This window comes from Agelaius phoeniceus, chromosome Z (genome assembly GCF_051311805.1).
Source record: "Agelaius phoeniceus isolate bAgePho1 chromosome Z, bAgePho1.hap1, whole genome shotgun sequence".
NCBI classification, from domain to species: Eukaryota; Metazoa; Chordata; class Aves; order Passeriformes; family Icteridae; genus Agelaius; species Agelaius phoeniceus.
In genome coordinates this window covers 20,563,531-20,588,556 of record NC_135303.1, presented here as the reverse complement: position 1 = coordinate 20,588,556, position 25,026 = coordinate 20,563,531, and the positions used below count along the sequence as shown (strand labels likewise).

At 37.8% G+C, this 25,026-nt stretch overlaps 1 protein-coding gene and 1 long non-coding RNA gene across 8 annotated transcripts in view; one reads left to right on the top strand and one right to left on the bottom strand.

Annotated features, from left to right (window-relative positions):
* The window catches only part of RASA1 (RAS p21 protein activator 1), a 45,638-nt gene extending 34,492 nt beyond the window's left edge, over positions 1–11,146 (bottom strand). The window contains exons 1-3 of one of the 5 annotated variants that reach the window (XM_054651713.2): positions 10,874–11,146; positions 1,641–1,790; positions 207–342 (exon numbers count right to left, since the gene is read on the bottom strand). In XM_054651713.2, coding sequence (XP_054507688.1) covers positions 207–332 — 126 coding nt within the window. In that variant the 5' untranslated portion in view covers positions 333–342; positions 1,641–1,790; positions 10,874–11,146. Of the gene's footprint in view, positions 1–206; positions 343–1,640; positions 1,791–3,125; positions 3,264–10,515 lie in introns of those variants that run through there. The other 4 variants (XM_077171839.1, XM_054651712.2, XM_054651710.2 and 1 more) reach the window with 4 other exon arrangements.
* Positions 11,147–11,173: 27 nt separating this feature from the next.
* LOC129132514 (uncharacterized) lies at positions 11,174–22,231 on the top strand. 3 transcript variants are annotated; one of them, XR_013180052.1, is made up of 6 exons: positions 11,190–11,284; positions 12,047–12,135; positions 12,949–13,165; positions 17,390–17,528; positions 18,630–18,696; positions 20,687–22,231. It is a non-coding gene; the product is annotated as an uncharacterized LOC129132514 (long non-coding RNA). The 3 variants fall into 3 exon arrangements; XR_013180053.1 differs by having other exon boundaries at positions 11,191–11,284; positions 11,975–12,135; XR_008535827.2 differs by lacking the exon at positions 12,047–12,135 and having other exon boundaries at positions 11,174–11,284.
* Positions 22,232–25,026: the final 2,795 nt, after the last annotated feature.

The following is a 25,026-nucleotide window of genomic DNA, read 5'->3' as shown; positions in this document are numbered from 1 at the left end:
CCTCATTATGTATTTTTATTAAATTTTTTTTTTCATCATTATTTTGTATCAGTAAAACTGCATTTTTATACTCCCTATAGTACCACGTATGCCTATGCCAAACAACAGGAAACTTTCTAAAGTTTTTTTCCCAAAGAAAATTTTGAATAGTGATTAAAGTTACAAACATTTTAGTAAGTTAGTCTTCAGGAATTTTTTTTACTTGCCTCTGGCGGTGCTACTGGAAATAAGAGCTTTTCCCCTTTCAGCAAGCAGGACACATGACTGTAATACCCAATCAGGTCTGAGAGCGAAGCAAAGCGACGCCCACCAATGTAATAGTCTCCACACATGGCAATAATCCTGTTAAAAATAAGACCAGAAGCTTGACATAAGAAAGAATTTTGCTACCAATTTTTTTTTTAAGAAAAGGAGATTATCATCATGTTTATTTCTTAAAACAGTGCCTATATTCAGCAAAATACAGTATTACAGGCCCTCTGTAAACATGTAAATAAACCTAATGAATATTTTATCAAAAATAAAATATCTGTAATGAATATTTTATCAAAAATATTCATACATATATTTTATGAGCCACCAGTTTTTTATCTAAAGAAAGTGCTGATTCACAGAAAAAGAGAGCACATATGCCAGAACTAAATGAAATAAAATTTTAAAAAGTAAGCGTGAACATCCTGGAAAACTGAAATAATGCACTACTACACAACAGCATTATTACTTGTATCATGCACAACAAACACCTTTTATAATAGGCATAAAATGAACAAAGTAGCAAAGTACTTTAACAAAAAATTACTACACTTCAAAACTATACAATGCAGAAAACAAACAACATCAAAAATTAGTCATTTTGTTACAGTTAGTTTAGCATCCATATTAAAAGTTTAAAAATCACTTTGGAATAATCAAAGTATCTCCTGAAACGCAATTAAAAAAATTTATATCTAATGGGAAAAAGCTCACACAACCATTTCAGTAGTTAATGGATAATTTGAATTAAGCTGTTTCTCCCAAGAAGTAATGTAAACTGCATACAAAGATGAATCTTCAGATATTAAGTCCAAGCTCATAAGCATATAACACTGCAACAGAAGTCAGAAAACAACGCTCCGGACATATGCTGAAAGCTGTTTCCAGCAAATCTTTCAATTACTAAACATATAATCTATTGGTGGCTTTTGCTTTGGGCTTTTTTTTGTTTGTTTGGGGGCTTTTTGTTTGTTTTGGGGAGTGTTTGTTTGTTTGGGGTGGATTTTTTTCCCCTCAAAATTAAGGAAGCAACCAGACGTGCTAACACTTTAACTGTGATAACTACAATGATTACTATGGAACAGACACAAAACAATCTCCTTCACTGACTAATGAAACCTGCATGGTGCTTTAAGTCTATTCAAACCACTTTAGGCAAGCTTCTCTATCCAGATATTTTTGGTTTCCTCACACTTCGGTTCTTCACCCTACAAAGTAATTTTAAAGTAGCATGATTTAAAACAATCAAACACAAGTAAAAAGCTGTACAATTAAAGCATTAAGAGCCAAAAATACTGCATTATAATGCAATCATTGTTCACTTTATTTTGTTCTGAAACAAAAAGTAGATAGATCACAGTATTCAAAATAAAACACTTAATTCTCACCTAAAATGATTGACATTTGTTTTACTAAGGAATGAAAGCACAAATGAACCTGGTCTCCGATCACTCTCTCGAATAAGGTAACTTCCAGGTTTTCCCGCTTGTCGAAGACGTTCTTCTGCAATTGTTCTGTCAAGTTTTCCATGATACCACCTGAAAAAGAGTAACAATGAGCATCCTTAGAACTTAAGGGTTTTGTTTACTTTCAGAAAATAGACCTGTGAAAGGAAGAAAATCTTTCAGTCAAAACCCATATAACTCCGAAACTTTGTGAATCACATTGCTACAAGTTCAAGCTCCTAGCTGACTCATTTCCAAAAACAGTATTTTTAACATAGCAGAGTTTTCCAGATAACCTACTTTTGCCAAGGAACAACCCTAAGAGGCAGAAACTCTACACATATCATAGTTTTTATCTCCTCCCTAACTTGTTTACTTTACAAAAACAGAAACTGAGGTGACTGACCTAGCTTGGAATTACTATATTTTAAGCCTACAAAGATGTCAGTTCAGGCTCAGTATTCCAAAAGCACAAATGGAGAAGTGAATTCTTTCAGACTGTTCCTCAGTGATGCTGCTGCAGCAGCAAAGCCAGTAAAGAACTGGACAGCAGTCACGAGGCCACCATCCAGCCCCAAAATCAACTTTCCTAATCACAATGTGCACTCTCTCAATCAAAAGTAAGTGCTGATACATGGCAATCACAGACTGCAAAATATGACAAAGGAAATCTTTAATCTACTGCTGCCATTCAAGCAATCACCTTTCTTAGTTTATTTATACAGCCTTTGTCAGAACACTTATTCTACTTCAAATGATCAAGAATAACTTTTTCTTTTTTCAAGAAAGTAGTGATAGAGAGCAGTTTTCAAAGACAGCCATTGTTCTCATTACCTTTACCAAGCAACAGCATGGTTCAGAGGTATATATTGCAATAATTCATTAGCTCCTCCACCTAATTTTGCTTGATTAAACCTGTAATTTTTACACTCAGAAACTGTCAGCTTCAAAACAGCCAGTGTTTTACACAATTAAAATCCTTCACCACTTCAGATCACATACCATTTAGTTCTAACACTTCAGACTGTTTCGTAAGATTCACAAACATGCAATTTAGAAGATATGTAAATGATCTTTTGAACCAATATATGCAAAAATATCAAATATTTCACAGCATACAGCTTCAAAATTTTAAAAAACTAAAAGTTGAGCTGTTGATAAAATCTTAACAAAAGCAATTTTTTTCTATGAAATGGAAAAAAACCTTTGAGAGCTTTTATCAGAACAAAACCTTGATAAACCAAACCAAAAAACACCATTTCACCAGTAGGAGCAGCACAAGCATAAATAGTGTTTAACCTGACAAAACTAGGTGCTTGCTCGTATTGCTCCCCTTTGTTTCTCTTCCTCACCCTGATCAAAACAAGCTAAACCAGTAGAAGCACTGTTGTGTCTGTACAACATTTAAAACTTGCAACTGCTGCAGACCTAGTTAAATTAGCAAGAGCCTGTGTCATTCCATTCCAGAGCAAAGCAGCTTCATTCATGAACAGAAATCTGTCGTTCAGAGACCGTCACAAAGAAGTGGTCACGCCTTCCCGAGGAAGAGGGTCTTTTAGGAAATGAAGCAAAACAAAGACAGCTGATTATCAAGTAAGTAAGATTAAATATTCTGTGTGTCAGTGTGCCCAGCACAGCTGAAACCTGAGTGAGTGTGCTCCCAACATGTCACAACTGGGCATTGCTTTCCTGGACAGACTGACTTTCATGAAGTATATAACTCCTCAAAGACCCAAGAAACTTCCCTGATGAAGAAACCAACATTCCATTTCATGAAATCTATTCTAGACTAATAACAGATTCATTGAGCTTTTATTTGTTCCTATTTATTACACACTTAAGGAAAATAATTCTATTGAGAGACACATTGCATTAAAATGCCAAATTTAAAGAAAGGCACAATTTCAAAATGAAGACGTGGGAGTCTCAATAAGAATGTAAATTACACAAAAAAATTTACAGAATAAATAGAAAGGCAGGAGCAGATGCAAATAAAAGAATTTTTCTGTAAAGGACCAGGATTTCTAACAACAACAGCACAAATTTAGGTGCCCCAATTCTCAGTCCAGGAGCTTCAAACAAAAAAGACACCCTCCTTCCTGGTGATGGCAATATATATATATTGGTATATGCCACATCCTCTAACACTGAACAGGCTATATTTTGTCCCATTCAACACTTTTATATCAAGTGTACCAGGAGACATTTATTACCTGGTAAAACATTTAAGGAAAAGTTTGGTTTTGGAAATAAAAATATTAAGTTAACTTCTGAGTGCAAATAAATTCAGTGTCACTGAGCCTATATATAAAATGTTAACTTCTGATGCAAAAAACCACTGTATTTTACAGCTCACTCTGCATTAATGTAATGTACCAAATTACTGTATGGTACTAGCCACAGAAATAAGTATTAACACTAAATTTAATACAAACGACAGTAAAGAAGTCAATATTGAGCAATGACATGAGAAAACAGTTCAAGTGACATCCTCAGGAAAGCTCTGTAGATTTTACATATCTTTAAAAAAATAGGATACACACTGAAGTGCAAACTTGTATAATACCTTTAGAGTATGCATAACAGTTGTCAAGAAATAACTGCATTTTTTCAAAGCGCAGTTTCATCAATCCATAAAAACAGTTTATTCACATAATATATAAACTAGGAGCACTGAAAGACATCACTGTCAGAATCAATGTCTTATAACCCATCCTGCTATCACCAGTTTTCAGTATTATAGAAAGATACATTCTGCAACTTCCCATCATAATCTTCAAGGACTTTGATAGCAAACAGCAAACATTGTTTTACAAAACTGCAGTACTCAATCTCATTTAAGGGTATTGACTAATCTAATGAGCACTAATGAAAGATTTTAACATCTCTTACGCTGCTTAACAAAGGAAGATCCATCCAATAGTCAGCTCTATCCAAAGAAAGTAGAACAGAAATGAGTAAACTACAGAGTTAGCCATACTCCTAATTTCATCAGAGAATAGAACACAGAACACTCTGAAGGAAATAAACAGGCTACCATCATTTCTGAAATGAAATAAAGTGACCCCCAGATCCTTTGGTTTTAAGCTCCAATCAGGTAGTTGAATGAAGCCTGAGTATTTCGGCAAAAACACATCACAGGAAACCACCTCTCCCTCTGAGTTTTCTACGTCAAGATTTACAACTTAAATATTTTGCAATCAAAAAAATTTCAAATTTATTGTTTTCAGTCCAAAGTGATGCCAACCACAGAGATTCTTAATGGATGCAAAAGGAATTGCTATGTATGGTGCACTATAAATCTCATGAAATGAATTAAAGTTTGGATGTGAAGGTATCACATGAAAAACCTGCCTAGCTTATCATAAATCAGTTGCCAAATGACTGTGACTTACAAGCGCTTACACTCAAAATTCTAACTCACTACTACTTAGATGTACATCCTCCATCATTGCCAAAGACAAGGTCCCTATAATTTCTCATCAGTCACCTCTGCTTGTTTGCCTGATCCTACCTAGGAACACTTCTGTATTTCTAAAATTACCTCTGCATTTTTTTAAATGCTGACAATCCACTCCTTTCATTGTGTTTTGAGCAAACATAACTCAATGACACTTTGAATCACAGCTAGTACTCTAATAATGCAGTTACTGTTATAACATGCATTGAAAGAGAGTAAGTAGCCTTGCAAGCATATGTTATAAAATTATTCAACTATAAAATGTCCTATCAATTATAGATTGTAATTAAGGTGTTTTTTTTCTGTCACTACCTGTTATAACTTGCCTGCTTTAAGAAACTTGTGTAATTGTTCTTTATTTTGTTTCTAAGAGAATACCAGTAAAAGGCTTCCATGTTTCAGAAAACTGTCAAAACTGTGCATGAAAATACTCCCATCTGCCAGTTTATTTCAAAAACAACATGTTCAGAACTCCAACTCTATCTATGACAGTTTAAATACAACATGCAGACAAAACAAAGATACAATATTACAAAGAGCTTCTATATCCATACATGCAACATACAGGTGCGCAGAAGAATGGTGCCTATACCACCGCCACACTGAGTGGCTGACAACCATATGTCAAGTCATGAACCTCATGGAATGAGCTGCACTGCAGTCAGAGCTGTGACCTCTGGTCCACACACAAACAAGAGATCCCTATATTTTCCCATGCTCCATGGAAGATGCTGGGTAGTCACACCAGCCCCATTAGGCCCAGCCAACCCTTTCTACTGTCAGGAGGAATGCATTTAGCAAGTTTGCAGTATAGCTGTACAGCTTCTGGCCCTCAACACCACAAGACCCATGCAAGGAACAAGCCATTCACAAAAAGGCAGTAGATGGTGAATTTACTATATGGAAGGAGGCAGCTGGTATTACGTGTAGAAGCATGTCACACTGTACAACCAAATCTTTATTTACATATTTCCTTTTTACATGTGGGAAAAGCACGTGTGAAGTTTTGCCACACAGGCACACTGCTGGCTTTGTTCACATCCTCACGCCCACATGCTTCTCTGCAGAGCTGCTTTACAGCTGTTTAGCCCCACCACGTGCTTAGGGTTACTACTCCCTAGTGCCAGAGCTCTGTGTTTCCTTTGTCTAACTACACAAGCTCTCCCACAGCCCAATTCTCCAGACTGTCCACATCACTCTGGATGTCAGCACAACTACCTGATGTTTCAGCTTCTCCTCTTTCAATTTTGCATTATCTGTGAACTTGCTAAGGGTGCATGCACTCTGTCTAAGCAGGTCACAGTACTGGGCCATGAAGGCACCCTAGGCAATACCCCCAGTAATTTGCTTCTATCTGGACTTTGAGCTGCTGATCATCATGCTCTGTTCCTAGTCATTCAACCAGTTTTCAATGCACCTCATGTCCTTTAACCTAACCAATACTCTGTCAGTCTGTCTGCAAGAAGACTACGGAAGACAGTGTCAAAAGCCTTACCAAAGTTATGGAAAACTCTCTCCCTTTCTCCCCCAAGTCAATGACTACATCACAGAAGGCTCTTAGGTTGGTTAAGCACAATTTTCCTATTATAAATCCATGCTGATTACTCCTCACCACCTTCAGCACTAAATATGATTAAAAGATAATAACATTTAAATATATTAGATATTAAATATATTACAATTTAATAACAGAAACCTTTTTCTGCTGTATCACTAACAAGAATGATAGAGCAGGTATTTTATATAAAAATAAAAACTATTAAAGACCACTTTCAGTCTTTAAATAGTGCATAAAAGTAAATAAAGCAGGTCAAGTGTATAAACTCTGTCAAGCTCTGAACATTTTACTAGTACTGACCATACTCTGGAGGGACACTGAGGAATCAACCCTGCAATACTTATGTGCAGCACAAAGACTATGTTAAAACAAGATGCCTTCTCCTCTCTTCCACTATGCCTACCAGCAAGACATATTACAAGACGCTTATTTTTCTGGGGAGAAAGATATGAAAGAAACTGGGAAACTACTATGGGAATTTTACAATTTTATGCTTGAACCAAAATATGGAGTCCTATTCTGAAGAGACCTAAGCCCTCACTAGAAAATTTGTGTTCGTCTTCCCTTCACAACCACAGAACATATAGACAAAAAAGCTTGAAAAAACACAGTACAGTATTACACTTCTCAATCGGGTAGGCTAGTAAATGAACTGCCCAAGTCCCACACTGGTATTATGGGACTCAATCAATGACACAAAACAAAAACTAAATAAAGAGCATGTCAACTGATTCTAATTACAGTTCAAACAAAATTACATTATCTAATGTTAACTAGAAATACTGACTAAACTACTGAAAAATCATCCTCAAACTTCTGGCTTCAAATGCTGTCCTACTTTTGGTTTTATTTATCTGAAGTTTTCATTTACTTATGAACTAACACACTCAGTTTACTTACTGCTTCACTTCCTGTGGCAGGTTAGGTACAATGTTGTTTCACTGTGTTTAACCACTCATTTAAGACTACTTCTAACACCACACATCCAGCTGGAAGCAGCCCAGAATGCACTACCCACTGACTTTTGAAAAATAAGGTGTTGTCTTCCATGCACAACAGGAACTAATGAAGAAAATCATTATCTAATAAAGACAATATTCTATGCTAACTACATTAACTGCTAAACAAAGAAACCTCACACACTAAAATCTATTGACATCACATTTAATTTTCTTTATACAGGTACCTAACTGAACACACCAACATTATTTCCTGATAATTTATAGTGCAACAGATTCATTCATTAGTCTGGAAAAAGGCCTTCTGCAATTATTCAGAAAAAAAAAAAATCATGAGTTACTGAAACAAATGCAGAACTCTCAGCTTGCCACCTCAAATACTCATGTGAAGATACTAGAACTTCACTGTATGATGAGGAAAATGGTCTACTTTAATGCAATCCATTCTTATTCAGTATTTCTCTATCTGTCTTCATCTTCAGTCTTTTCTTATTGTGTTGCCTGAACAAACTCCAACAGTGACTGTAAGAATATATGTGCTTTGGGCAAAATTTGTTTTAACCAAACAGTATTTTGACAGTCTATTTCATTTTGTGTGGTTGATCACTTTCAGATTTCAACTGATTTCCATTTCAAACTGATAAGCACTGCTCAAAAAATACTATATGAAAATGCCAGTTTTGCTGCAATTCTGGAATGGCTCCTGCCACATTAATGCAATGCTAGGACGGAAAATAATTTTGTACACTAAGATTTTAAATCAAATACATTAAAAAATCAGCATTCATTCATTCATTAAATCCAAAGGCATTTCCTTTTGCTATTTGAGCCTCTGTCACTGAGGTCTGCAAATGGGGCAGAAAGCAAGGGAAAAGATGACCTAAACAAACACAGAGTTGCCTTTATTCCCTAGTATCCTGTGCATCTCACCTGGCATTAAGCTGCAACATAAGCACACCACTGCTGTGCTCCATAAAAATGAAAACACACACGCACACACGGAATAGACAAGCCTCAAATGAGCTTCACTCCAGATCAAAGATTGAAAAATCAACCCTACTGGGAGATTCTGAGTTTGTGAATAAAGAGAAGGTCTTATATGCTAGTATCCTGCCACAGCTTGAATATTAAAGAATACACACTAAAAGAAGATATATTCCCCAGATCTTCCTGAGCAAACCATATTTACAACACCATCATGGGAAGTGCAGAACCTGCAGGTGCTTCATTTCCCATCTCTTTGTATTAGTTACTACGAAAGCAAGAATAACAACTTTACACTATTTCAAAGCATACTCATGTTTAAAAAAGCATTTGTAACATCTTTACAGCCTAAAAATTGGAAGACTAGGAACTCATATTGTGTCTGGTTTGTGTTTGAGCTTTTTTGTTTGCTTTGGGCTTGTTTTTTTAATCTGCAAAACAAGCTCAGAGAAGCTTGTTATAGAGGCTATTATAATTTTATGTCCTACTTAAAATTACAATGGCTCCTGAAATCGTAAGAGTATGTAACATAATGCCAAGGTTAACTCTGTTAGTCAAGTTATGACAGAATATAAAGAACGAACCCAAAATTTCACACAGATTATTAGTTAACTTTCTGACCTATCTACATATGTCTCTTTAAATACGACTGTATGCTATTCCCGAAATTATCCTCTATACACAAGAACTACAAAAACAACATATTTATAGAAATTATACTAATGAAAAAATGTAAGCCTCTCTTCTCTGGGGAGAATATGATAAGGATATGGAAGAAAATGTTTATTTTCTATTCTAACACACACCTTGGGAGTGCTTTGAGTAAACCTGCAGATTTTCTATAGTGAAATCCAAAGGTTGTAATAAGAGTATTTACTAATTACATGGACTCCATATAACATTATCTGATCTTATATTTCACACAACTTAAACAAAGAACTAGTCTGCCTCTAGTGGAAGATTCCTTCTAGTACCAGCACTAAAGGAATCCAAATTAAACTGATCTACGGATAAATACAGTAAAATTTAGTTATAAGTTTACAGTTTATTCCAACTGTCTCCTCTCTCCAAGCATAACCTTTATGAAAACAACTTTAAATTGGCTGAGCAGCAAGGCAGTTAAAACATTTATAAAAATATCCCTCTGTTAACACTTTTAAAATTGGAAATTATTTTAATTCCTTTTAAATCCATGACTCAAGACTGCCTGGATTTTTAAAAAGATCCAACAAGTGGGCATTACTTTGGCTGTTTCTATATGAAATGGAAAATATAAGTTATCTTCTTTTTTTTTTTTAACAGAAAGCAATGCAACACAAAATGATGACATGGTAAATTAGATCTTTTATGCCATGGATGGTTTTTTTTTTACTCTATTTACAGAAATTAAGTTTATGACTCTACCGTGAAGGGGCTACCAGTGACTGGAAACGTCTCCCCAACAGGTAGTTTAAACGATAATCGGAATAACTCACTCTTCCTGGCAGCCTCTGCAGTACTGCTATGAAAACTTGCAAAAAACTAATTCAGCCGCCTTTTTCCCGTGAGCTGATCCCACTCAGTACCGGAGGACCAGCTCCCCGTGAAGGGGAAGGAGTCCGACCTCCCTGCTGCCGCCGTTCACTCTCCCGTCTTGCGGGTGGGCTGCGCTCCACAGACCCCGGGCAGTGTCCCCCTGAAGCAAACTTCCCGCTGGAACGGAACCGGAGGAGGGAGGGAAGGTGAAGAGGTGGGACGCAAAACTTCTGCGAGACTGCCAGCCGAGTTTGATACACTGTCTCCCCGGCTAGAGGTGGGGGCCCGGCGGCGCGGTACCCACTCCCCACAAGGATTGAGGCGGGGGCGGTGGGTACTCACTGATTGGTGGGGGGCGCGTTGAGCGGAATGGCCACCTCCTCTTCCTCGTACTCCGGCCCGTCCAGTGAGTCTCCCTCGTCCACTGTCCCCAGCCCCCCGGCCAACGCGGGGGGGGGCGGCAGCGGGGGGAAGCCGGGATCGGCAGCCCCAGCGGCCGCTGGAAGGGCTGGCCCAGCGCCCAGCTCCAGCAGCCCCAGAACTGAGCACAAATCCGGCCCGCCTGGGGGGCCGCTGCCGACCAGGAAGGGGCCTTGCGGCTCAGGCGCCCGACCGCGGCACAAGGCGGGGCAGTGCCCCAGCTCCCCGGCCGCGGCGGTTCCCGCCGTCCCTGCCACAACGCCCGAGCCGCCCTCCTCACCCGTGGCCTCGGCCGCCATCATGTTGAACCTCACCGGCAGCTTTACGCCGGGGAGGAGGCGACAAAGGGGCTCCGGGCCCCTGCCCCCACCGCGCCCCCCCCCGACCCGGCAGGCAGTGGACCGGGACGCGGCTGTAAACTTCCCGGCAGAGACGGGCCGGGAACAATGCCCGGCTGGGCGGGGGCTGGACCGCTCCACAGGGCCCTGCGCGGCTGCCTCGGCCCGCGGCCGCCCCAGGGAAGCGCCGCCCGCCCGGGGAGCTCCGCGCTTGCGCGGCACCTCTGCGCTTGCGCGAGCGTCGGGGCCCAGCCGGGCTGTACGGGACGGCGGGCGTGGGTGGGGGCAATCGTGCGGGCCGGGGAGACAGGTTTCGTTCCGTGGCCGAGGGGCTGGCAACATGCGGGAGTAGGGTAAGATTCACTAGTTCAACACAACATGAGCACTGTAACTCTGAACCCGTATGGTCCAGCGCCAGATCCAGATGCCTTTTGAACACCTCCAGGGATGATGACTTCATTACCTCCCTCGGCAAAGTGTTCCAATGCTTGACCACCCTAACAGTGAAGAGGCGCTATTGAGTGTCTTCCAATCAGCTTATTCTGAATGATTCTGTGTAATCTGAATCTCCTTTATCTCGGTTTGAAGCCGTTTTACCTGGTCCTGCCCTTGCAGATACAGTAGAAGAGACCAGTCCCCACCTCACTACACCCTCCCTTCAAGTATTTATAGAACAAGTGGAAATGTTTTTGTCAAGGGAGTATTACACTGGATATTAGTAAAAAATATTTCACTGAAAGGGTCGTCAAGCACTGGAACAGAGTCCTGGGGCAACAGTGGACTTGCCATCTTTGAAAGTATTCAAAAACCATGTGGATATGGTGCATGAGGACATGGTTTCATAGTGGACCTGTCAGTGTTAGGTTGATGGTTAGAGCTGATGATCTTGGTGGTATTTTCCAGCCTTAATGATTCTGATTCAACTCTAAAAATAAGTTTTAAAAATACATCCTGGTGGTGATGTTTACCTTGTAAGAACTGTGATTCTGTGTCTACTTTACTCTGTACTTCCCTGAAACTGTTCTTTTGTCATGTTACTTAAGCTTGCAAGCTCTCAATCCCACCTTATGCAAACCTATACCTACCTTCACCATCAACCATTTTTCTCCCTAAAGTGGATTATTTGGTACATCAGCTTCAATTCACACCTAAATACCTCTGGGATCAAGAAGACGTCATGTGATTGCCATTACCAGGCAGTACAGTATGTAGATATCTTTAGATTTTGTTTTTTCCTCCCAGTGTTAAAAGAGCTTACAAATAGCAGCACGTTTACGCTTGCATGTTTCTCTACAGTTCTCAAAAGGCATCTAAACATTCAGGTTTTCAAAGCTTTGCATTACCTTGAAGTATTAAGTATTAGGCAACTAAAACAAACTATTGCTCCCACTTTCACAGCTCTCAAGCTCTGTTTATCTGCTGAAATTGTTTCATATCTTTCCTTCTGAGGGCAAACTCTGCTTCCAACTTACACTACTATGACATGTGGAATTATGCTGGTTTTGTGCCCAGGGTCACAGTGAAAAGAGAAGCTGGCTTTAGCCTTCAGTCTATATCATTGTAATATACTCATTTACTGCTGGTTTCCTGCTTTAAGAAATTGTAGTTTCAAGGAATATTGTAGGCCGCTCTCTCTGTGGCTTTCTCTTTACTGCTTCTTGCTTTCTTCACAGATTTCTAAACAAAATAATTTTAACCTTGTCACTGCAGCAGTAGCAATAAGCCAAAATATAGAAATACAGTCTAAATATTTTAAAGATTTCCTTTATGAGGAAAGCTTTTCCAAGTGCCTGCCAGGGCAGCAGCATGTGCGTGGGGGCGTGGGGATTGGAAGGACAGCTGTGCTAAAAAATTCACTCAGGAGGGGGTAATTGTCTACTGCACTCTTTCAGGAGGTTTATTTTGGTGAGAAGTTTTAAATTTTAAAAGGATTCTGCGGAGAAAGAGCTCCTAGTAATATCAGCTGAGCTGTTACCTCTGTGTGCACTCAACACACCTTTTCTGTTCACTTTTGCAGGCAAAGCTGCCGTCCTGAGTTAGTTGGTGCTGGAGGTTCTACACATCAACTTGTGTCATTTCTTAAGCCTTGGAAGTTGACTGCCTCTTTAGAATCATGAAATATCTCAGATTGGAAGTGTTCTATAAGGATTGAGTACAACTCCCTGCTCCTCTCAGGACTACTCAAAACTACAGCTACAAGCCTTTTTTATAAATTGATGTTTTTGGATGACAGGGCAAGTGTAATAATATTTTTCTTGATATTTTTTGAGCTTCTGCAAATATGTCTATTCTGAAATCCCTGGTATAATTTACACTAGGATAGTCAGTCCTTCATCCCTGCTGTGTCAGAATGGTGTCAGGCTAGATTCCCTGAAAAGTACATTTGCATGTTCCCTAGTTTGAGCTAATATAATAGTACATATTTTGAGAACAGTGGCAGGGGGGAGGTGTTCCAGGCAGATGTATGCCTGATTAGGAGCTCAGGTGTTCAGGCTGGGTTTGTCACTGATTTGTATGGCATTGGGCAAGTAATTTGAGCAAAGTTATTCTTTCTCCATCAGTAAAGTAAGAAGCTATTTCACACATATGTCAGAGAATCAATTAGGGTATTTTACAAAATTTGAAAGCTGGTAAACACCCTAATTATTAGGGTGAAAAGCCACATAAAGTGGCTTTCAGTTATTAAAAGGGAAGGTATTACTTTTATAGTATATACAAATACCACAAAACATTCCCTTTCACTCCTTATTTCCTGCCTCTCTCTATTTGCTTGAGCAGAGTTTCTGCCTTTCTAAAGTTTTATCCCATTTCAGAAATTGATAGCAGCAGAGGAATTTTCAGTCTTTCTGTCATAGGATGGAGTGATAAGAAAGCAGTTTTCCTGTAATGAAGAACCTGGAATGCCCCAACTATTCCAGTTCTTCCTCTTGTACTCCCACAGGTATAAAATAAACGGTTACAGAGAGTGTTGCTTCTCCCTACCTGCATAGCTGTTATGCTACATATATTGCTTTTCTGCTTTTCATACACTTGCCATGCTAGCAAGGAAGTTGTGGGTGCATGGGGGCTGGGAGGAGACACAACCAGGACAGGTGACCCCAACTGTCTAGAAGGGTATTCCAGACCATGTGACATCATGCTAAACATATAGAGATAAGAAAGAGGACAAATGAAAACATTCGGAGTGATAACCTTTTTTTTCCCCAAGTGCCCGTTACATGTGATGGGGGCCCTCTCTTCTGGAGATGGCTGAACAACTGCATTCCCTTGGGAAGCAGTGGATTGATTCCTTGTTTTGCCTGTGGGCATGGGTTTTGCTTTCCCTCTTAAACTGTCTGTATCTCAGCCCATGAGTTTTCTGGCTTTTACCATTTCAATCCTCTCCCTAGTCCTACTGGTGGGCAGTAAGCAAGCAGCTGCCTGGGGCTCGGCTTCTGGCAGGGTTTTTAAACTATGACACCTCTTTAACTGTAGTAGTATACAAAAAAGTGCTACATGATTGCTCTATCAGTCTTTCTTAGTCGCTGTGATCCTTTTATTAAAATTCCATATTATTGTCTATGTTTAAATGCAAGAGAAACCTTACTATTTATACTTACCTGTATTTATAATGTATGCCTTCACAGAAAGCATGTTTGCGTTCTCCCATGAGCCTGTATATACTGACTCCAAATACAGATACACCGAACAATTATGTTACGTTTTAAGAAACACTAAAATCATCCTCATCTTTGGAAGCTGATTTGTTAGTTATTGAGTTTTTGCCGTAGAAAGAAATTAAAAACTTGGTTGCAAAGGATAGCTTTTTTTTTTCAATTTTAAACATGAAAATATTTGCATGTAATAATTTCCGCGCTTTGTTAATTGCATCTAACTTCCATAAAGGTTCTCAGTAATGATGGAGCTTAGATTTCTACATTATATCTCTGGCTGTTGATGGACAGAAATTACATGTTGACAGACATCTTAGTATTTCTGCAGCTGCTTAGGTATCCTTGGGGTAGTGCTTATACAGCAGCTAGGGAAAGGAAAAAAAAGGTGATAAGAATGAACAAACAGGAAAATATAATTATACTCTTAATACCTACAGAACTTCCTCTGAGAAGAGTAATGTAACCTGCACAGGATAAACTCAGCTGTTGAATGGAGGACTGTCTTTCATTACAAATTTGGCTAATTTTTTGTGCTATTTACTTGAAACTTTTTGAATAAACGGTTAATAACACCGTTGAGGAATGCATCATTCTCACTCATTTCAATAAAATAATTTCTCAGGTTGTGGTTATTAGTTCCAATGGCTTAATATAAAACATCTACCTATATTTTTTTATTTAAATAAAGGATATTTCTGTCAGGCATAGCTATATGTATAACATATAAAAATCAACAAAATTCTTTAATGCATGTATTAATCATATTCTTGATGTTCTACATAACTGTCCATTTGTCAGCTATTATGCCATTGAACAAAGGCACTATTTTTCACTGAAAACCTCAGTAACTTTTTTTTGTTATGCTTATCTTCCAGAAAAATGCCACTGTGTCTCACTGATGAGAGAATTAGTTGGTTTTGTATTCAAAGTTTTCTCTCCCATTTAGATCGAAAGGCAACTGTAAAGGTTTAACATTTGCCCATGAAAGACCACAGCTTTATGTGTTTGTCTATATTTTACATTTACTATAGTACTGGGTCATCACTTAAGCATTTCTTTGTTCAATAAAATCTAGTACTATAGAAAAGGGAGAGATTTGTTCAGGCATATACTTTGGAATATAACTGATTGCTAATCTAACAATATAGGAATTTTTCTTTCCATTTTTTGTCTTTCATGGGTTTGGTTTGATGTATCTCATTACTTTTTAAAGAAAGAGCAAAAAGAAGTAGAAAAGCAGGTCCTCTCTCCTCTCTTGAAGTTATTATGCGGATAACATGTTCTTTCCTAAGTACATATTTCAACCTTGAGTTTTGTTTTACAATTTTGAAATATCAGTTCCTACAAATAGTAAATCTAGTCATTCTGAGTGAAATATATCCAGCTTTTAATAAATGCAAGGGAAAACCTAATGTTTCTAATGAAATACAGAGAGAACTTAGTTGTCTGACTGTTTTGGGAGATTACCCTGAAAAGGAAAGAGCTGTCAAGGGAATAAAAAATGCCTAAGTACTGTAGCATTAAAGGAGGTTGTATTTATTCTGTTTGTAAGACTAATCCTGTAGTTTCTTGTATTTAGAGCTATGTGTTTATAAGTCATTCTAAATACTTTCATATAAATACATTATAAACATTAAAGCTTTTCTTTATTTCAAATGTTACCAGCAGATTTTACAAATCTGAGCAGAATGCTGCAATGTATTTTTCATGTATAAAATCCCAGAAGGGGTAGGGAAGAAACTCTGTAATGTATTTAATAATACCAACCTCATATAGTATATACACACACACATGCACACACCCTGCCCCCAAAAAGAAATTTAAAAGTTTGGACCATTGTAGCCATGATATTTTGTGAAAAATCCTTTCCTTAGGATTTTTTCTCCTGAGAAGCTGAAAGGCCTCAGGAGCAAAATGTAAACAGTGGTTATCTGCTGATGTGGAATGCAACAGGTGGATCTGTGATTGGTCTCATGCGGTTGTTGCTAATTAATGGCCAGTCAGCTGGCTCGGACTCTGTCCAAGACACAAGCTTTTGTTATTCATTCCTTCTTTTTCTATTCTTAGCTAGCCTTCTGATGAAATCCTTTCTTCTATTCTTTTAGTATAGTTTTAATATAATACATATCATAAAATAATAAATCAAGCCTTCTGAAACATGGAGTCAGATCCTCACCTCTTCCCTCTTCCTTAGACCCCTGTGAACACTGTCACGGACAATTACTCCAAATTCTGCCATTTTACCATTTTATTACTCTTGGGTGCTTACTTTAGCAACCTTACTGAAGGTTACCGTCTAATCCAACGGGACTTCTAGCAGAGCTGCTTTCCAGCTGGGTGGTCCCAGTATACACTGATGCCTGGGCTTGTTGTTCCCAGCTTCAGGAGTTTGCATTTCTTGAACTAGACAATCTTTATGTCAACCCATTTCTCCATCCCTCTGGATGACAGCACAAACCTCTAGCATATCACCCACTCCTTCTAGTATCTGGCTGTCCACACATTGTAATATCAGCAGAAAATTGAGGGTGCACTTTCCATCACCAACCAGTTTGCAAATATTTAAACTCGTGTCATGTGATTTGAAGGTAGGAAAGCACTGAATTAATGAGTTACTACCTGTTCTTATAAGAGATCAGGCATAAAAATAGAGTCATATAAGAATAATAACAAGTGGTTGGTTTGACAAGATGTTTGCATGTAAAATTGTTGATGTACAAATTTTACAAAGAATGAAATATTTTACAAATGTCTGATGTACAAAATTGTATAATAATGTTACCTTACTATGGTCTTCCTTCACAGTCCAATGATAGAGAGTGAGAGCCTGACTTTTCTTCTCCAAGTCTATGTGCAAAAGAGAACTCAGCAAGTCCTCCATCTAATTTGAAACTGTAAGCTTAAACATTTGAAACCCACCAGGCTGGAGATGCAACAGGACAAGGTAAACTCTGTTCCATTACTGTATCCATTGATCCTGGCTTTCTCTTAAGCAAAAATGGTTAGGGGGAAGAATTATCTCTCATCAAAAGAGTTTGGCACTTCTTTTTTAAAGCCAGAACTTTCTGACTTTGAGGGCCAGTGCCAAACAAACAAGGGAAGATATAATGTCTCTGTTGCAGGAGAACTAAGAATAGATTAAATTTAAAGGGTTTTTCTCCCACTCCTGTAATGGCAGTATTGAGAAGGGTGTTAAGTACTTTGTGCTTATATTTAGGCAACCATAGGTAATTTCATTAGAGCCCTGAGTACAAGTACAGTGAAGTATCATGCAACAGTTGATATCTTTTCCCCCAATACTGAATTAACCAGTTCCTTTTTAAAAGTAATTCAGAATAGCTGAGTCAGTAAGGGTCTGTCTCAGTGCTATTTCCACCATGTTGCTGTTTTTGTGGTTTGCCTAACTTATGAGCTATCTACACTAGCTTTCTTCAGTTTTATATCCATGCCCTTATCATCTCCCTTATCAGAGGAAAAAAAGTAGCTAAAATTTTGAAACAAAAGACCATAAAATCACAGAATACTTAGGGTTGGAAGGGATCTCTGCAGATCCAACCCCTCTGCCAAGGCAAGGCAATGGTGGGTTTTGAATATCTCCAGAGACTCTACTTCTTTATTGGGCAGCCTGTCCCAGTGCTCTGCCACCCACATGGTAAAGAAGTTCTTCCTTATGTTGAGATGAGACTTCTTGGATTTTATTTTATCGCCATTATTCCTCATCCTGTTGCTGGGCATCACTGAAAAGGGTCTGGCACCTTCCAGAGGAAGTCTGGCACATGACTTCAGGATGTTTATGTGCATTAACAAGATTCCCTCTCAGTTTTCTCTTCTTTAGACTAAACAGGCTCAGGTCCTACAATCTCTCCCCATGAGACATACTTCAGACCCCTCATCATCTTTGTGGTGGCCCATCTGGACCCTCTCCAGTAATTCCTTGTCTTTCTTGTACTCTGGAGATCAGAAGTGAACATAATATTCAGGATGTGACCAAACTCAATATAACATATTATGAATTATTCTCTTCCCCTGTGCTTCCACCCCCCAGTATTGTTATCTGGCTTTCTCACCAATGATTTGTGAGGAGGAGGCTGTTCTCTACGACAAGAGTAAAGGTAATCTTAAATCATCCAAGAAACCTACTGAGCAAATCAGCTAGCATAATTTCATTTTAAATAGATTTAATTAGCACTACTAGTAAAACTTCTTCACTACTGACAACATAATCATCATGACTATCATCATCATCTCATCATCGTTATTAATAACTATAGAATAAATTATCAATAATAATAATAATAGAAACAAAAAATTGCATATGCCTTAGTAGTAGCAAACTGCTTTTAATTTCCTCCAGTAACCTTTCTCTTCCTTCTCCTATCATGTATTCAGTGTCTTCACTGTCTTTATTATATCAAGGGCCCAAAACAATTAAACAAACAAGTAGTGCAACCTTTGAATTCTCTCTCTATATTACTTCCTGCCCTACCTTCCATTTAGGTATATAACTTTTCTTCTAGGAGAGCGTTTTGCACTTTCTTACCTAACACAGCTGCTTAATATCCAATCCTTATCTCGTGTTTTACTTAAACATTTGCCCATCTACCAGTTAACAGGTGTTAAAGTTGTTTCCTTTCTCTTTGTTATTTCAGTTTGTATATTATATTGTATATTTGTATAATTATATTGCCATATTTTCTGTGCAAGATAACATTGCAAGAGAACATTTTTGAAAGCATAACTCCCCAATAGTTACAGTATTACCTTAAATTTTTTAGCCTTAAGTTATAAGAAGTGTAAGTATAGACTCTCTGCCATTGAGGCACATATCCCATGACCATGCACTCATTTTAAGACAGATTCAGGACAGGTAAACTGTAGCTAAACCTAGAAACTTGAATCAAGATCTAGAAATGAAATAGACTTCTGAAGGCAGCAGAAGGTGGTGCAGTGCATCAAAGAGTGAAAGGGTAATTAATTCCACTGTGAAACAAACATGTTAGATCTCCATAAGTAAATGATTCTCCACAAATAGTACTGTATGCGTTAACACAAGCAGTTAAACTTAGGCACAGTACCTCTGCTGAAAATCTGTGGAAGCAATTTCCAGAGGTTCTTCAAAACAAATTCCAGGAACAATCCCAAAGAGTTAAATACAGCAGCTCATTTGTTTGTGAAGCACAATGGGACTCATTGCACTCTGTTTACTTCATTTATGCTTTTACTTGCAGTCCTCAAATGTAGAAACAGTACACCAAAGGAAAAAGTACAAAGAGCTGATACAGCTGCTGTACAACGAAAACATATTTCAAACTCTATTAATGGCATTCAGAGAGAAGAAAAAACCCAGCTTATGTAGAATTTGATTATGTTGAGTAAAAATAATCTCAGTGATAACTTCCTGAAATTAATAGAATGCTTTTCTTTTTTTTCCTTATTTTTCTTTTTTTTTTCCCATTTTTTTTCTTTTATTTTTTCTTTTTTCCCCTTTTTTTCTTTTCTTTTTTTTGGAGGGGGGGTGAAGGAATATTTTATATTTTTTATATTTTATATAAATATAAAAATATTTTTTCTATTTTACTAAATACCAAATCTCTCTGTGTGGTACACTGTAAAGTCTGGGTTTTTTTATAAATGTAAGTCATGGCACTCATATTTAGACTTTCCTCTGAATTTGCTTTAATAATGGGACCAAATATAACACACAAACTAAAAAATTAATTTAATTGTTCCCCTTCTTTCCACTGTCAGGTCAAGATCTGTAAGACTAACATGTTCCTGGTCCTATTTATATATTTATTTTTAATTATCTATTATCTGAGATTTTTTTGTTACAGTTAATGAGTTAGAGCTTGAAGCCTGAATAATTTGTTCTCAGTTTATTTAGGGTTTCTGAAACAGAAAAGATAAGGAAGAACAAAGAAATAATTTCTTCCTGCCACTTGTGCTGAAATGAAGTTAGTTTACCCTTTCTCCTTGTATGAAATATTCTTGAAGTACTGCTTTTTTTTTTTTTGTATTTTGTTATTCCAGGACTGTGTAATGCACCCCTCCCCACTTTTTCTCTCATATACTTCAGTGATGGTATTTTTTTCTTTGTTCCAGATGAAAGAAAGTTTTGCTGCTTTTTTCAAATCCTGGAGAGCTGGACAGCTGCCAGAGTTTTCATCAGATACCTTAAGCTCTAATTACTCTCAGCTCATATGGAGTTTCAGTTCACCTATGTCATGGGAAACAAATATTTTACTAACAAGCCTTTAAGCTTTTATAAATACATGACATCAGTAATCATTATCGTGTCCTGAGCTACTTTTTGTGTGTTTTGAGTGCATAGTTAAAAACATTCAAGCCCTTAAATATATCCAGAGGCTGTGTAAAAAAGTACAATAACCGGTGTTTTGATTTCTCCATTTTACAGTCATAGTATTTTGCATCAGTGGTGTATTAAGTTATACTGGAAGTGTTCAAGACCAGTGGGATGAGGTTAGGAGCAACCTGGTCTACTGGAAGATGTCCATGCCCTGTCATAAATAGCTACAACTAAATAAAATGAGTCCCACTCCGTGTGTGTGTGTGTATTCATACAAGTATATGTCCATCTTTCATCATATATCTTTGAGCACCACCATATCTAACAGACCTTGAAGGGAAGTCCTTTTGTTTGAATCTTGGAAACTTTTGTTTGAATCTTTCAGTAGTGCAGTTCTTTATCTGATTCATGTCAGAGCTCCTATTTCAGTGTTTTGTATATACATGAAATTATGGACTGATTTGGGTTGGAAGGGTCCTTACAGATCCTCCAGTTCACCCACCTGCCATGAGATAACTTCCACTAGACCATGTTGCTCTAAGCCCTGTCCAGCCTGGTCTTCAACACTTCAAAGGATGGGGCAGGCACAGCTTTTCTTGGCAACCTATGCCAGTGTGTTAACACTCTCACAGGGAAGAACTTTGTCCTAATATTTGATGCAAACCTACACCCTGTCAGTTTAATGCAAACTTCAAGCTAGCATCCCATTCAGCTTCTGATTTCCCATACAGCAGCTACTTCAGACAGTTGTAACTGAAGGATGATCTCTGTCCTCACCAGCCTTCCAAGGCATTTCTGGGAGACCACCTATGCTGGCAGTCTCCTTTTATTTATGCTTTTTTGGGTTTTGCAAAAAGATGCATTAATTTCTTTTTATTGCTTTTACCCATTCATAAGGGCATTAGCACTCAGAGAGATTGTCTGTGAACAACAGCAGTTGTAAGCATGAGCTTGTTGTGATCCACACATCTATCACTTATGAATTAAGAAGAAGAAATAATAAGTAAATCAGGTTTTATGAAAAGAATCTAATAATATATTATATATTTTTTTATCAAAAGAATCTCTGAAGATTGAACCACTATGTGCATGATGTCACCTCTCTTTATGATGAGAATGAACCAACTGCTCTAGACCATTCCTGATTTCTTTCAAAACTGAAATCATGCTCTTTTAGTCTCCAGCTAGTGGAAAGGTGTCAGGTGCAGTAGTGCTATGTGACTTTCACTTTTAAGCCACTATTTAATTAATTACTTTGTAATTACTCTTGCCTATTTGTATTTGTTCAAAGCAACTGATTTCATTTATAGTAAAAAAATCTATGGCCTTCATATACTTAATTTTTATGCAACAGAGTTCTCGTGGTTGATGTTTCTCTGGTGGCTTTCATTCAGCTGTTTCTATTTACATATTTTAAATCATCAATATTCAAATGCACAGTGTATGTTAGAAGACTTAAAAGTATACCATTAGTTTAAAACTTGCAAGATAACCCACAGAACTACTTGCATCAGAGTGGCCAGAGTAAGATTCCCATAAACTAGTTGTGAGCAGTGTCCAGGTTTTGTTCATGCCATGTGCTACACCAGAATGTGCAACTTTCACATATATATGACTTTTGCACCCTTATGTTCTCTGAAGGAAAGATCATCATCCCAGATGTATTTAAAATATAAGTATACAGATGATATTGTAATTAAATGACAGAAAAGATAAGACTGTTATCCGGTCCATTGCAGTTGGGGGAATTCTTTATAAAATCAATAGAGGTTCAAAAGGACCTCCAATGTGTCATGAGATAGATCTTAAAGAGGGGGTGAATCATCCTTTGGAGATTATTTAGTGACAGTATGGGGCACCACTGTAATGTAAACTAAGTCAACTTCTAGATTGCTCTAATATGAACTTCATTTGTTTTCATTCAGAAGCACTAAACCACTTATTGCCAAGATGTGTTGATGATAGGAAAGGAGAAAAAGCAACTTTTTTTAAAAAAAGTATTAATTAGGATTTTATAACTCCAACAAAATGCAGAAAAAGGAAATATGTACATTGACTTCAGTAGGCTTTGAATCTTGTCTTCAGATTTTATCAAGGGAGTTCAGCATTTGCATAGATGTATTGACACTGTCAAGTACTAGCACTCACTATACAAGATTTGTGAATGCTTCTTCTCATCAGATCGTCTGTCTCTGAGGCTTTATGTTTTAGACTTTGTGAGATTGGTTGAACAGAGGAATGTCATATTCCAGCAAAAGAGGAAATGTTCCTCTGGGTGAAGCTGAATAAAATCATGTCTGTTAGTCACTGAGGAGCTGTCTGTGTACAGTACAGTAATAAATGTAAAGCAAGTAATCCTTCATTTGCTCGTTTTGTAAAGACATAGAAATACTTATATTTTAAAAAGAACCAAAGCCAAGAAGCAGACACTAACATCCCTTAGGTATGCAGTCTGGTTTCTTAAGATCTGTTTCATCTTCTTCTAAAATGAAAGCGTTTTTCTTTGCTCCAAGCCTGACACACAGCCTTGTATAACTTTTAGTAATGCTGTTAGATTCAGCCTCTCATACTCAGTGTCTTTCACAATGTAGAATTATGGTATGAATTAAATTTTATTTATTTCATACTTACTGGAAATAAGTACACACCTAGTGGAAGGTTTCCCTTACCATGACATATGGTTTGGAACAAAATCATCTTTAAGGTCCCTTCAACCCAACCTATTCTATTAAATCTGACCTTGTATCCTTGCATATTTGTAGCATATATGCATAACTCTTTGCTTCTTCAGCCTGGGTGACTCTTCAGCACCATAACTATCTGCTAGTCCTGTAGACCATGTGGATTATTTTTTTTCTGTAGAAGAATCAATAATATTTATAGACTAGCTCTAATATAACACAGTAAAAAAAAAAAAAAAAGCTGAACCAACAACCAAAAGATTCTTTCTTCTCTGTGATGCTATTCTTATTGTAAATTTGGTTTATCAATACTTTACCACTCAACCAAACTCTGAGTTATATAAGAGATTTATTTGGATAAGGACTTTGGGATAGTGGTGGTTTTGGATTTTTTTTTTGGTTTTTGTTTTTTTTTTAGGACGGCAAGTAAACCGCATTTGGCTTACTATAGCAGTGCTTTTGGGACTGGCTGCAAGATGTTTTGGCTGTCATTGCTCCTTACAATCTGGGTTTTGGGTTCTGCTTTCAAAACAAGATATGAAGCCTTCAGTTGGAATGTAGCAGACATTCATGTGGCTATATATTCACATTGATACTGATTTACAATACTGTTTATTTTACAAGACTGGCAGAAAGCAACACCTTGGCATTTAAATACCCTGCATGCAGCTCTGACAAAACAAGTTACATATTCATTCATTCGATCTTTTTTTCCCCACCCCCCCCCCCCCCCCCTTTCAAATGCAAGTATCTCTGGAATCATCTTCTGTAATCAAGTAGGGAAGAAATTCTACAAGCTCATTGGATGGTGCTTGACCTTTTGGGCATTTTCTTCACTCCAAAGTGTTATTTAGCAGTTATTGAGATTAAGTTCTCTTTCTTTAGGCACCCCTTGCTTTCCTAATATTTCAGTAACCATTTCTTCTCAGGCTTTGGCTTCCACTATTTATTCATTAACCTCAAAAAAATCTGCCTCTTGTAGTGATTTTGCTGATACAACATTTGTCCTCTATGGATCCCTCTGAAGGGACTCGTCAAGCTATCGAAGTCACCAACTAAAAGTAAATTCTTTTGGTTAACTTGATCTTATTCTTCTAAAGGGCATTACTTTCCACATCTTAACATTTTTTAGTGTAAGAGCTCTGCCAGTCTTTATCTTCCTCCCTTATATTTATTTACTTAGTGTAGTCTGGACCATATTTAGCAAAACAAACTAGTGAAATAATTGGGAGACTCAAATGCTACCCTCTGCTTTTCTACATGATTTTGGAGTGTGGCCTGCCTGGTTATCTCTTCGTCTTCTAGGAGGGAGCTGTTGGTAGTGGATGTCAAGTTTGCCTGTTTGACTACCCAGCACTCTAGGTGGCCCAATTCACCTAGAGCTTTGGCTGCTGCTACCCATGGATAGAACAGGGATACAGCGATTTGCTTTGACTTGGCCCAATGAAAGATTT